The sequence below is a fragment of the Canis lupus genome, chromosome X (assembly GCF_048164855.1).
Source record: "Canis lupus baileyi chromosome X, mCanLup2.hap1, whole genome shotgun sequence".
Taxonomy (NCBI): domain Eukaryota; kingdom Metazoa; phylum Chordata; class Mammalia; order Carnivora; family Canidae; genus Canis; species Canis lupus.
In genome coordinates this window covers 107,329,642-107,342,147 of record NC_132876.1, presented here as the reverse complement: position 1 = coordinate 107,342,147, position 12,506 = coordinate 107,329,642, and the positions used below count along the sequence as shown (strand labels likewise).

Genomic DNA, 12,506 nt, shown 5'->3' with positions numbered 1-12,506 from the left:
CCCATTTTAAACTGTGGATAATAATAGTACCTGTAGATGTGTTGCTTAGATTAAATCAGAAGGCAGACAAAGCATATAGTAGGCACTGATTTGTAGCTGTTATAGGCATGGATGGAAGTCATTTTTGTTCATGTGGCAGGTGCTGTGGATCCCAGCAGCAGTTTGCATTTTCCTCCCTCCTCTAGAAGGGTGTATATGCTTCCATAGGAGCCAGCTTACACGCATCTATTCCTCTTTTTTGGAAGGTTCTAATAGAAGACTGTATTCCAGTACTGAAGAGGTACGCCAAAGAAGGGAGAGAGTTTGATTATGTGATTAATGATTTGACAGCTGTTCCAATCTCCACGTCTCCAGAAGAAGGTAGATTCTGTTTTTTCTTTTATAACCAACATGTTAATGAAAATGATTTTTTGGGGGCGCACCCTGTTAGAATGGAAGGCTCTTAGAGATTGTCTCCTTAATAAGTTCCTTCATGTTTTCAAGGGTGGTTCAACTGAGGCCCACAGTGGAAGGATGGCTGGGTTTCTGTCACCAAATGAGTAAATTTACTCAGTCATTTGAGAGAAACATTAAATAAAATGATGCATAATCACATCATTGAGAAATTAGCTTGTTTGGTAATTTAGTTCTATTCTGTGATTTTTAACTTGTCATGGGACAAACTGGTGACCTTTCTAAGCAACACTAGAAACAGTTCCCCATTCTCAAAACACACACTCCAAACCACTGCCCGCTTGGCGTTTTGGTGTTACTGTTCTTTCTATAACTTTGCCTTCCTGCTGAGTTTGCAAACTGAGTCCCCACCTGATGACCCTTGCTGTTTGTCTCGGGATGTCACTACTTCCCCCTTAAAGCTGTTATTTTTCAGATTTCCACTTCTGCCTTTCTGTCAAATCATTATTGGTATCGTGAAAGCAGTGCTCAGCACATGGATATTTGCTTTTGATCATGCGTAAGTCTGTGCACGTGTGTGCAGGACACCCAAAAATGACAGCAAATTTTCACGAATGAGCTCTTGAATATTGGGTCTTAAGCTCTTGGCTGTTTCTTTTTTTGGTATTGTTGAATATTAATGTGGATATTTGACTTTATTTATTTTTTTGATATTTGACTTTAGATGTTGTTTCTGATGCACGCAAACCCATGTTTGTATAACATACATTTTTCTTTTTAACATCCAGATTCCACATGGGAGTTTCTCAGACTGATTCTTGACCTCTCAATGAAAGTACTGAAACAGGATGGGAAATATTTTACACAGGTAGACTGCTTAACTGTTTCTTCCCAAAACTCTCCATAAGAATTTTATATTTGAAATTTGCATGCATTTTATTGGAATTTGTCTCTTAAGGATAGAACATTGTAACTGAATTATGTTCTTTCAAACAGTAGGTTATAAATAGCTGACCTGTCATCTTGTGGGAATTAATGAGTTCTGTTGTGTCCTTTTATTGCGCAGTGTCCTCACTCACTGACCTGGGGCTGTGGCTGTACTATGATGTACTGCCACCAGATGGAGACACAGATCGTGATATTTTTGTTTGGTCTTGTTTTTTAAAATTTTCCCTCTCATCCTCTAGGAGATTCTTCACTGGAAAGCCGATTTATCAACATAACTTTCATAAATTGCTTTGACTGTAGTATGAGCTCCTACCACCAGATGGAAGCAAATTGTTTTTTTTTCCTCCTTCTCTATGGGATTCTTAAATTGGAAAAAAAAAAAGTTTAAAATTTGTATGTTATATAAAAAAATATACATATAACCTACTAAAGCCCTGAAGAAAATTCTGAAAATGACCACAAAAGGAGCTAAATGATGATCTGAGTCACTTTATTGCTACAACAATCCCTTGATTCATTAGCAGAAGATAAGCACTTACTTAGGTAGTACTGCACTATGGTCCCTATAATTCTTATTAAGTGCTTTCGGGAGATCTCCCCCACCCCTTTAAAAAGCTTTAGTATATTTAAATGTCAAAAACTAGTAGAGAGGTCTTAACTTTATTCTCCCAAGGAGGCATTTTAATGCAGGCCCGGGGCAGTTGATGGAATCTGAGATTAATAATGCTGAAAACAACTTGGCAACTGTCAGACATCTTGAATTAGTCTTCAGCCCATCCCATTTTCTTCCCCTTCCCTTCCCCATGGTGATTAATCCGAGACCTTGCCCTTGGTGAAAGTATTGGGAACTTCAAGGGAAACAGATGACTATATGAATGGATTTTTTTGGCCTGATGTTTAGAAATGAAATTTTTTTAACACATTCTAGGCTTGACTCTCTTAAAGCAGGGGTCTGCAAACTATGGGCCAGATCTCTCCTACTGCTTGTTTTGATAAGGTTTTCTTGCCAGACAGCCACACCCATTCGTGACATTTTACCTTTGACTTCTCTAATGCTCTAGGTGCCCACTGAGTGGTTGGGATGGGGACTGTGATCTCTATGCCTAAACTCTTCATTCTGGTCCTTTACAGATGGAGTTTGCAGACCCATGATTTATAGGAAGTCTACCATGAAACCTGCTTAAAGTTGTCTTACTTTTGTGAGAACAAACCAAATTCAATGAGTTAGGTTTTTTTCATGAGTGGCTATTTCTCAAGCCGAGCATATGGCTAGAATTTGGTTCTTAGGTTTCCGTAAATAGAACTCTCTAGCAGCTTAAGTTGGGGAAGAATGGGAGGTTCTGGGATTTTTCACCAAAAGAGACTGAAAACCGTTCGGGGCCACTGTAGGCAGCGTGGCACAGAACAGGCAGACTTAGGAAGGAAGTGTGACTGTTCTCTTTTGTTGTGTTTGCCTGCTAGACTGCTGTCTTGGGGAGCTGGTATCGTAGGGTGGGGGGCTACTACAAGTGCTGCTTGCTGAGCAGATCACCACAGCTGGTTTGTAGATACTAATGATCCAGGCTTTGATAATTTGCCATTACCAACCAACTTTTAGGAAAAATCACGCCCAGGGCTGTTCAAAAGATACATTAGGATAGGTTTCCTGTCCCTGCATTCATTACAGTTGGAAACACAGGGCAAGCTCCTTTACGATACTCTGGGATCATATGGTACTTTCGGTGGTTGAATGTGTCACATGGTGCAATCCATGTGGAGTAAGTGTAGAAGGCCTTGGAAGAGGCAGTAGTTGAGTCAAGAGCACAGGGTGGTTTGATTCAGGATATGCTGATTTGTCATGATGTATGTTTTAAATTTTTAAAAGTTTTTTTAAAGATTATTTTATTTTATTTTATTTTATTTTATTTTTTTAATTAGATTTATTTATTTTAGAGAGAAAGTGCATGTGTGTGCCCACGTGCATGACTTGAGGGGAGGGGTAGAGGGAGACTCTCCACTGAGCCTGGAGCCCAACCTGGGGCTCGCCCACAGCCCACGAGATCATGACCTGAGCTGAAATCAAGAGTCTGACATTTAACCGACTGAACCATTCAGGCACCCCCGTAGTCCTTTTTAAAACTGCCATGTGATAATGTTCAGGAGATACTCTTGATTCACGCCTACCTCCCCTTCCCAGAGCATGTAGCTCAGAACTGAAGTGTCAAGATGGGATGAAAATGTTGTTTGACCTGTTACTTGGCGACAGACAAAACCTGAATGTCCTGCCTCAAATCGCTTGCATCACAGTAGCAAGTTCTTGATGTCACTAGTATGACTGTGACTGCACGAACACAGCCTAGTTACTGCACCACAAAGCTGGGGAGGTGTAGGGAATGCTGTGCTGTGGAGTGGGTGGGAATTGAGTGGCTCTGGTGGGCCAGGGCAGGGGGCGGTGGGGGTTGAATCCAGGGAAGATTTGCTTTCAAGAGACTGGAAGAGATAGGTCCTGGGACTTTACCTCCCTCACTTGTCTTCTCCACTCCCCATTAAGATAAACCCTGAAGGTCTTTTGATATAAAATTATGTATGTGGCATTCACATAAGTTATGCAAAATACCACCACCCCTCGCTTGAGAAGTGGACATTAACTAGTACCTTCGCTTGACACATCAACATTCCTTCCTAATCCCTGTCCACCTTCCAGAAGGTAACCTATCTTTACTGTTATTCTTTTTTATTCCTGTTTTTCTCTTATTTCCTCTTTCTCTCCTCTTCTCTCTCGTAAACTCTGTGCCTAATGTGGGGCTCAAACTTTTGACTCCAAGATCAAGAGTCACACACTCCTGACTGAGCCAGCTAGGTACCCCCATGTACTTTTCTTCCTTTTTTTTCTGTTAAAGATTTTATTTATTTATTTGATAAGAGTGAGAGAACACAAGCAGGGTGAGCAGCAAAGGGAGAGGGAGAAGCAGGCTCCCCCACTGAGCAGGATGCCTGATGCAGGGCTCGATCCCAGGACCCTGAGATCATAACCTGAGCCAAAGGCAGACATTTAACCAACTGAGCCACCCAGACACCCCTCCACCCTGTACTTTTCTTTGTAGGTGTTTTACATGTGTAATTTCCTAAATCATTATATTTTGTAGTTTGCTTTAACTTGATAAGAATGGTGTTGTTAAGGATGTATTCTTCTGGACCTGTTAATTTTTTTTACATTACAGAATTCATAACCTGCTAACTTAAATTTAAAAGAAAAACAAGGGTGCCTGGATGGCTCAGGCAGTTAAGTGTCTGACTTTTTTTTTTTTTTAAGATTTATTTATTTTATTAGAGCATGAACAGGAGCAGCAGAGGGGGAGAGGGAGAGAATCTCAAGCAGACCCTCTGCTGAGCATGGAGCCTGAAGCAAGGCTTCACCTCATGACCATGAGAACATTACCTGAGTCGAAACCCAAGAGTCAGACACTTAACCGACGGAGCCGCCCAGGTGCCCCATGTGTCAGACTCTTGATTTTGGCTTAGGTCGATCTCCACATTGGACTGTATGCTGGGTATAGAGCCTACTGGGGATTCTCTCTCTCCCTCTGTGTCCCTCTCTGTGCTCTCTCAAATAAATAATAATAAAAGATAAAAACAATACAGAATTCTATAAAAAGTGTCACCTCTACCCACAGCTAACACGGGGCAAAGAAAACTTTCTAGAGCCGAACTACTAAACTGGGATTCACCTCTTAGGATGGCACTCCTCCCCACCCCCTCCAACATTACTCCCTTCTCATCCTTTTCTTTTTTTTTTTACTCCCTTCTCATCCTTAAGAGGTGTTTAACTCTCTGCTCTTGGGTTTTTGTTCTGCATCTCCAATATGTCTTTTCTTCCTTTTTTTTTGGGGGGGGGTCCATTGAGGCATTTTATTTGCATCTATGTATTACATCCCTAGAAAAAGGAATCACAGGATTTTCCCTCTTGTGTATTTTTGTATTGCTTCTTCATGGTCCATGATGCCAGCTAAAGTTGTCAGCACAGTGAAACCAAACTGGTGGAGGGGGAGCCGTTTTTCTAGATCTTTCAGTTGTACATCAGATCTGGGGCTGATCACTCTGCATACACTTGTTTTACCTGCCTGTGAGGTTCACAGCAATTTTCCCAGCTCTGTGATCATCAGTGATTTCAGATTCACCAATGTAACCATGCTTCATCATCACAGTTAGAAATCGGACATTGACTTTGGAGCATGGCTTATTAAGTACCTGGCATTTGCCTCTCTTTTCGGCATTGTTAATGTTCTTGAGAGCATCTGCCAGGACATTGATGTGCACCATTATGGCAGCAGAGACAGATCCAATATGTCTTTCTTAAGAAAAAAAAATGTATTTCCATTTAAAAACACAGGAAAGTAAAGTAAAATGTATCACATTACTTTTTTTGGGTAGGTCTCCATTTGTGGTGAGGTTTTTTTCCTTTCTTTTTTTAAACTACTTTTTGACGGTGTTGGGGAAGAACAAATTGAAACTTTCCTATTTCCTTACCACATTCTTACTAAGGACATCCTCCCATATGCCCTCAATAAAGAGAATGCAGTGTCAATTTTAAGATGGCAAGAAAAGCCATTGAACTGTGCACCTAGGTGGCATTTCCATTCTATAGCTTCCCCAGTGGTGATGTGTTCTAAAAACATCCAGGCAGTGTTTTCTATTTGTGAATCTAAAATTACACATGTGGTGTTTATATACTCTCACAGTGAACTTAATGTTGAAACCAAATTATATACTGGTGAAGGGCACTTTGGCCAAATCCCACTGCAGGACCCTAGATGATGGGTTACTAAACCGGCTGGCACTGAAGGATGACGTCATGCTGAGCAAATGTGCTAAGTTAAAACCACTGAGGGCAGCTCTCAGAATAGTTCTTTTTGCCCACTTGCCTGTAGCTGGTTGGTTGATTTCGAAATATCCTTCTTGGGGATGCTTACATCACAGGATGCCTTGCCTTCATTTGTAAGTGATTTTCATTTTACATTGTACTTACCTATTCTAAGGCACAGTGATAGCGAAGAAGAAATAGAATCAGCACACATGTTCAGTAATCTTCAGAATGTTAAGAACTTCAGAGGTTAAAAGGAAATAGGTGGTATTAAGTACCCATTTTGAAAAGCCCTTGGGGGAAAATTGTGCTAATATGATAAGCCCTACCCCAGACCTACCGAACAAAAATCACTTGTGATTCATACACACATTAACGATTAAGAAGCACTGCTCTAGGGGTGCCTGGCTGGCTCAATCAGTGGAACGCGGAAAGTGGCACTCTTAATCTTGGGGATGTGAATTCAAACCCCACGTTGGGTGTAGAGATTACTTTCAAAAAACAAACAGCAGCACTGCTGTAGAACCATGCAGATACTATATCCACAGCTCTACCCTGTTCTTAGCCAGCATCTGATTCATCCTTTTTTTTTCTCCACGGTCACAGAGTAGCTCACTCTTTATCCTTGATGGTCCAGAAGTGGAAACTGTCCCTGTAGCCCCCAGCCGACTTCACTGTGTCTCCTTGACCACAGTTTAGAACAATGAAGTCAGGAGAAAATGATAAGGAGTCGAATTTCAGGATAGCCTTAGCACATATATTCTGAGTAAACTTTTGTCCTCTTCGGCCTTAAAATCACCTATTTGGGGGAAAGCATGGAGATGGGAATATAGTTCTGTGTCATTGTTTCAGATTGTTAGGGAGGTTGTAGTTTTAAGCCATTCTGGAAATGGAAAACCTGATCATTTTGATGCTTCATTCTCAACACTGTGGTGACAACTGGGCAAACATTTTGAATGACTGTGTATGAATCTTTGCTCATTGCAATGGTGTTGATACAGTGACTCTGTTACTAGTGAGACATTGGTCTTCCTGCTTTCTGTTGCTTCATACTCTGAAGAGTTTGAAATGGCTTGGTAAATGAGGTAGAAGGATAATGAGCTAATGGATCTGTAAGTAGAACTGAATGCAGTTTGTCAAAGTACAGAAGCCTTATCTTCAGAGATGAACTTTTTCATCTAATGATAAAATTGGTTTCATTTATTAGAGACCTTCCCATGAGCAGGGGCCCTCAGTAAGACTCAAGAATCCCATTGTTTGCTTTTCTCTCTTTGATTTAGGGTAACTGTGTGAATTTGACGGAAGCCTTGTCGCTCTATGAAGAACAGCTTGGGCGCCTGTATTGTCCTGTGGAATTCTCAAAGGAGATCGTCTGTGTTCCCTCATACTTGGAATTGTATCCTTGGACCATAACACTGTATTGTCAGATCAGAAGACCCAAGTAAATCCCATGCCAGTTCAACATTTGAAATCCAATAATAAATGGGATTAGCTCTGTACTATATAAGGCCACGGTATTCAATCGTGGCTGCACGTTGGCATTCCCCAAAACTTTGAAATAGTGCTGCTTCCTGGGTCCCACCCTCCGATTCTGGGGCGTGGCTTACCACAGCCTCCCTAGGTGGTTCCGCTGATTAAGCGCCATTGGTTGTCAGAGGCTAGCCCCAGAACTGCAGCATCCCCTGGGAAGAAGTTAGGGTGCAGATTCTCAGGCCCCACCCAGGAGAGGCTGGAGGGAAGTCCTGCTGAGCCGTCTTAACCGGCCGGCCAGGAGACTGACGTACATATATAGCTTCGGAAGCCCTAGTCGGGGAAGCACCACTTGAGCTGTAGCAGGCAAAAAGAATGAATATGCTCATGTTATTTTATTTTTTTTACACTGAAAAAGTACTCAAATTTTTAATAAGATTTTGAAAAATATGGTTCTAGAGACTAATATCTCAATGTAACAGAAATATACTTAATTGTGTATCACTTTATTTACAAACTACTTCCACATTCTTATTTCTTTTTTTTTGCTGGAGTTTTATTTTATTTAAAAAAATTTTTTTTATTGGAGTTCAATTTGCCAACATATAGAATAACACCCAGTGCTTATCCCGCCAAGTGCCCCCCTCAGTGCCCATCACCCAGTCACCCTAACCCCCCGCCCACTTCCCCTTCCACTACCAGAGTTAGGTGACTTGTTCATTTCCCAGAGTTAGGTGACTCATGTTTTGTCACTCATTTTACTTTTATATTGAGATTCTCCCACCTTAATATTAGCTTCTACGCTTCACCTGATCCTGGCTTGTACTAGAAACCACGAGCCAAAAATAATGCCGGGGATTGCAAAGTTAATAACGTTGGTCGTCTTTGTTAGTTCCCCTTTGTAAAGTGAGTCCTGAGAAAAACCAGAATGAGAGTATTATCGTTGGAAATTTAAGATGCCGTTCTTCCTAAAAGGCAGACTCTAGTCTCCAGATAAAAGCTTCCTTATCTGAGGTGGCCGAGTCCAGTTTCCTGTCACAGCAGTCTTCGTTGCTGTCTAGGATCCTGTGACTGCTCTTTGCCCACGAGCCCTGGCAGCCTGTGGCAGAGACTCAAGCCCTAAGAAACCCCCTAGGTCCTGGGAAGGAGGGGAGCAGTCTGTGGGGTGGCCGTTTGCTTCCATGGCGTGTGGGGATCCTTGACCTCTCTCCCCCTCCCAACGGTCTCCTTTTGGAGCACTTTTTACAGTCAGATCTGTTTATATACTGAGAGATTGTAGAAACTCTCAGTCTCTCCATCCTTCTACCTTTTCTCCTCTTTCCTCCCTACCTCTCCTTTCTCCCCCTCCCCCCATCCCCAATCTCTCCCCTCTGTCCCACCCTTCATTGTCATATTCATTCCCTAAAACATCTAAAGACTTAGGAAGCAGTAGCATCACCTGAGGGAATATTTGTATGCCTTTACCTTTTTCTCCACTTGGCTCCCTTCTCCCTTCCAGTGTCCTCCCGGTCACAGAGGGGAGGAGTCCAGGTGGTCAAGTGGCCATGTTTTAAGAGGCCTTAATTGCCATCACCTCAGTGCTTCAATCCATGAAGCTTTCAATCCATCTTCCAATTTGTAGGTTAGCAAACAAATTTTAAGTGCTGTCTGTTCTTCCTTGAATTGCCTGCTCTTATTCCTTGACTCCCTGTCCAGGTGGGTATTTTACACTGTTTGGAAGAAAGCTAAACCTTGAAGACCAATCTCCTAATCATGTGTGCTGCAAATAGCCTTCCTGACCTTCATATGCTGTACATGACATCGAAATGAGTCAGGCAATTGATTGTGAATTCCTTCAAGTTTTCTTTTTTTAATTATTATTTTTAATTTAAACAAAACAAATGGAAAATGTATATTTTGATGCGCTGGGGTGTTAATTTTTTTGAAAGTCAGCTGAAGGATGATTAGACAGCACAGTGAAGGCTGCTAAATGCACTGAACCCCTAGAATGTGATTTTTGTTACTTTTCTGTGTGTGTGTGTGGGCTTTTTTGTTTTGTTTCAGTAGACTTCAAATTCAGTTGTTTGGAGGAATGAACATCATTGTTTTATTCTGGAGGGAAGTTCTTTGATGGTGTTTCTTTCCCAAAAAAATTGACCTAGATATTAAAATTTGGTGCTTATAAGAAAGAGTTAAGAAAAAATGAATAGCAATGCTTCGATTAAAATTATAAATGAGAAATTTCATGTGTTTGTTGTTTTATTTCAGCCAGGTCCCCGTTTTCTCACTGTTGATCTCACAGAACAAAAGTGTCTCCTGGTCTCATTTATCTCTTTATAACAGGATGGCCTTAGGGCCTTTTTTGAACAGTAGTAATGACTTCATTTACCACCGTGGTAAATGATACACAGCCTATTACATTCACCAGTTCTTCGTTATAAAATTGACCCGAGGATAGGAAGAGATTTGGCCTTACTGTAAAGTTGAAAGTCAGAAGCTTATTTCTATTCCCACTGTTATTGGTGTATCGGATGTGGAAATACAGGTCCTTTTCGATTGCCGCAGTGAAACTTTTTAAGATTTTTAGAGACACAGGGATAGGATGATAGTTTGTGGAGAGACCCGCAACGAGAGCAGTGTACGCTCTCCTAAGGGAGTGCGGGTAACTAACAGCTTGATAGTGTGTTTGTGGATAACAATCCACATCAAAGGGAGGGGTCTGCTGACTCAGATTATTAGACATCAGTGGTTATATTGTTTTTTTAAAAGGTTTACGCTTTATCAAGGGCATGAGTTCATTATGGTGAATTTGTAGTGAGCACAGCATTAGAAATTAAAATCTTCAGTGTGGGTTTGGAGATAGAATTAAGTGTCAACCTGGAACATCCCTCTTCCTCCCAAGATAGATTTATCTAACAGATGTTCTTCTTTTTTTTAATCGTATTGTTGTTGTTGCTTTTTTAAGATTTTATTTTTAAGTAAACTCTACACTGATGTGGGGCTTGAACTCATGACCCCTAGGTCAAGAGTCATATACTCTACTGACTGAGCCAGCCAGGTGCCCCTCTAATGGATACTCTAAAAAAAAAAAAAAAGAGTGCATGCTGACTTTTCTTTTTTACTACGTTGGCATGGAAGAAGAAACAGTAACAAAGGGAGAGTTAGTCATGTTGGTACTAGATTGGCTTTCAGCAAATATTTTTCTTGTGCATAGAGCTTAAAAACAGCATTGGTAGACAGAATCCTACCTACCCTCTCAAACTCTCCCGTTATGCTTTGCCAGAGGCGTATTTGCCTACTGTGTGAGATTAGAAATGGTGGTATTGTAACTGTTAGACCCCATCTTAGCTTAGCGGAATTGGATTTTTTTCCCATTTTAGAAAAGAAACCAAGTCTATCTGCTGTCTGGATATGGTGTTATTAATATGTGGGCATAACTTTGTCCTTGAAGGCTAGCTTGGTGCTGAGGCTAAACCCCACTGATGAGTCTGATGATACACAGGTCCTGCCCAGAGCTGAGAGTTAGAACTGAGACGGACTGGGGCTGTGCCAGACCACAGGGGATGCATCGGGAGAGAGTAAGGGGAGTGCTGCATGGGAGCAAGAAGCAAATGAGATACTTGCTTTGTGGTGGTGGTGTAGATTCCGACCCTACTCATGTCTTTGTATTGGAGAAAGGATGAGCCTGATTGTTTTTGAGCATCTTTGTTTTATTTATTTATTTATTTGTTTGTTTATTTATTTTATTTTATTTAAAAGATTTTATTTATTTACTCATGGTAGACATAGAGAGGCAGAGACACAGGCAGAGGGAGAAGCAGGCTCCATGCCGGGAGCCCGACGTGGGACTTGATCCCGGGACTCCAGGATAGTGCCCTGGGCCAAAGACAGGCGCTAAACCACTGAGCCACTCAGGGATCCCCCTATTTATTTTTATTTTTAAAAATTTTAAAGGATTTTATTTATTTATTCATGAGAGACGCGCACACATACACAGGCAGAGACAAAGGCAGAGGGAGAAGCAGGCTCCGTGCAAGGAGCCTGATGTGGGACTCGATCCCGGGACTTTGGGATCACGACCCAAGCTGAAGGCAGATGCTCAACTGCTGAGCCACCCAGGTGTCCCTTTATAATTGTTTTAAATGAAGCATGCAGACTGAACCCTGATAGCTAAAAAGGACCTCTACTTTTGCTGCATTTTAAGGAAATGTTATAAGATCTAAACTGTTACTTTAATGGCTGTTGTGCTTGATACAATCTAAAGCAATATACCGTCATCATACAGCCACTTTTTAATTCAAGACAAACCTCTGGCTGTAATAGAAATTCCATTCAGCACATTAGCAGATCTCAAGGATTGGTTCATTTTTAAAAATGCTTTCCCCTACAAATGTGATTGAATATTTTATGAAATTTTTTTTCTAATTTGAGAGTAGAGGGAGAGAGAACCACAGACTCCCCTGTTCAGTGCAGAGCCCAACATGGGGCTTAGCCCCATGACCCCGAGATCATGACCTGAGCCAAAATCAAGTCAGACGCTTAACTGACTGAGCCACCCAGGCACCCCCCATTTTAATGAAATTTTAAAATTATTATTTGAGAGCAAGTGAGCTGAAGGAAGAGCAGAGGGAGAGGGTGATTGAAAATTTTGAAAGCTAGATTAATGGTGGGCTGGAGGAAGGCTGGGTTAATAGTGTTTTTACTGGGTGAGAGTGGTGCTGATGTCAAAAAGGTGCCCACTACTTCCTGTGCACTTGAATAATCCCCCCCTTGCTTGCGTTAACCATTGTTGATGGAAGAGTTTGTATCTGTCTCATTGATGAATTTTGTTCTGTTCCCATGACTCCTAGGATTGGGTGAAAGAAGTGTGAGTGTG

The 12,506-nt window shown here is 41.4% G+C and overlaps 1 protein-coding gene across 6 annotated transcripts in view; it reads left to right on the top strand.

Moving 5' to 3' along the window:
• The window catches only part of SMS (spermine synthase), a 54,426-nt gene extending 44,555 nt beyond the window's left edge, over positions 1-9,871 (top strand). For all 6 annotated transcript variants that reach the window (XM_072816349.1, XM_072816345.1, XM_072816347.1 and 3 more), the window contains exons 8-11: positions 246-360; positions 1,182-1,261; positions 7,462-7,577; positions 9,347-9,871. In XM_072816349.1, coding sequence (XP_072672450.1) covers positions 246-360; positions 1,182-1,261; positions 7,462-7,577; positions 9,347-9,386 — 351 coding nt within the window. In that variant the 3' untranslated portion in view covers positions 9,387-9,871. The remainder of the gene's footprint in view (positions 1-245; positions 361-1,181; positions 1,262-7,461; positions 7,578-9,346) is intronic.
• Positions 9,872-12,506: the final 2,635 nt, after the last annotated feature.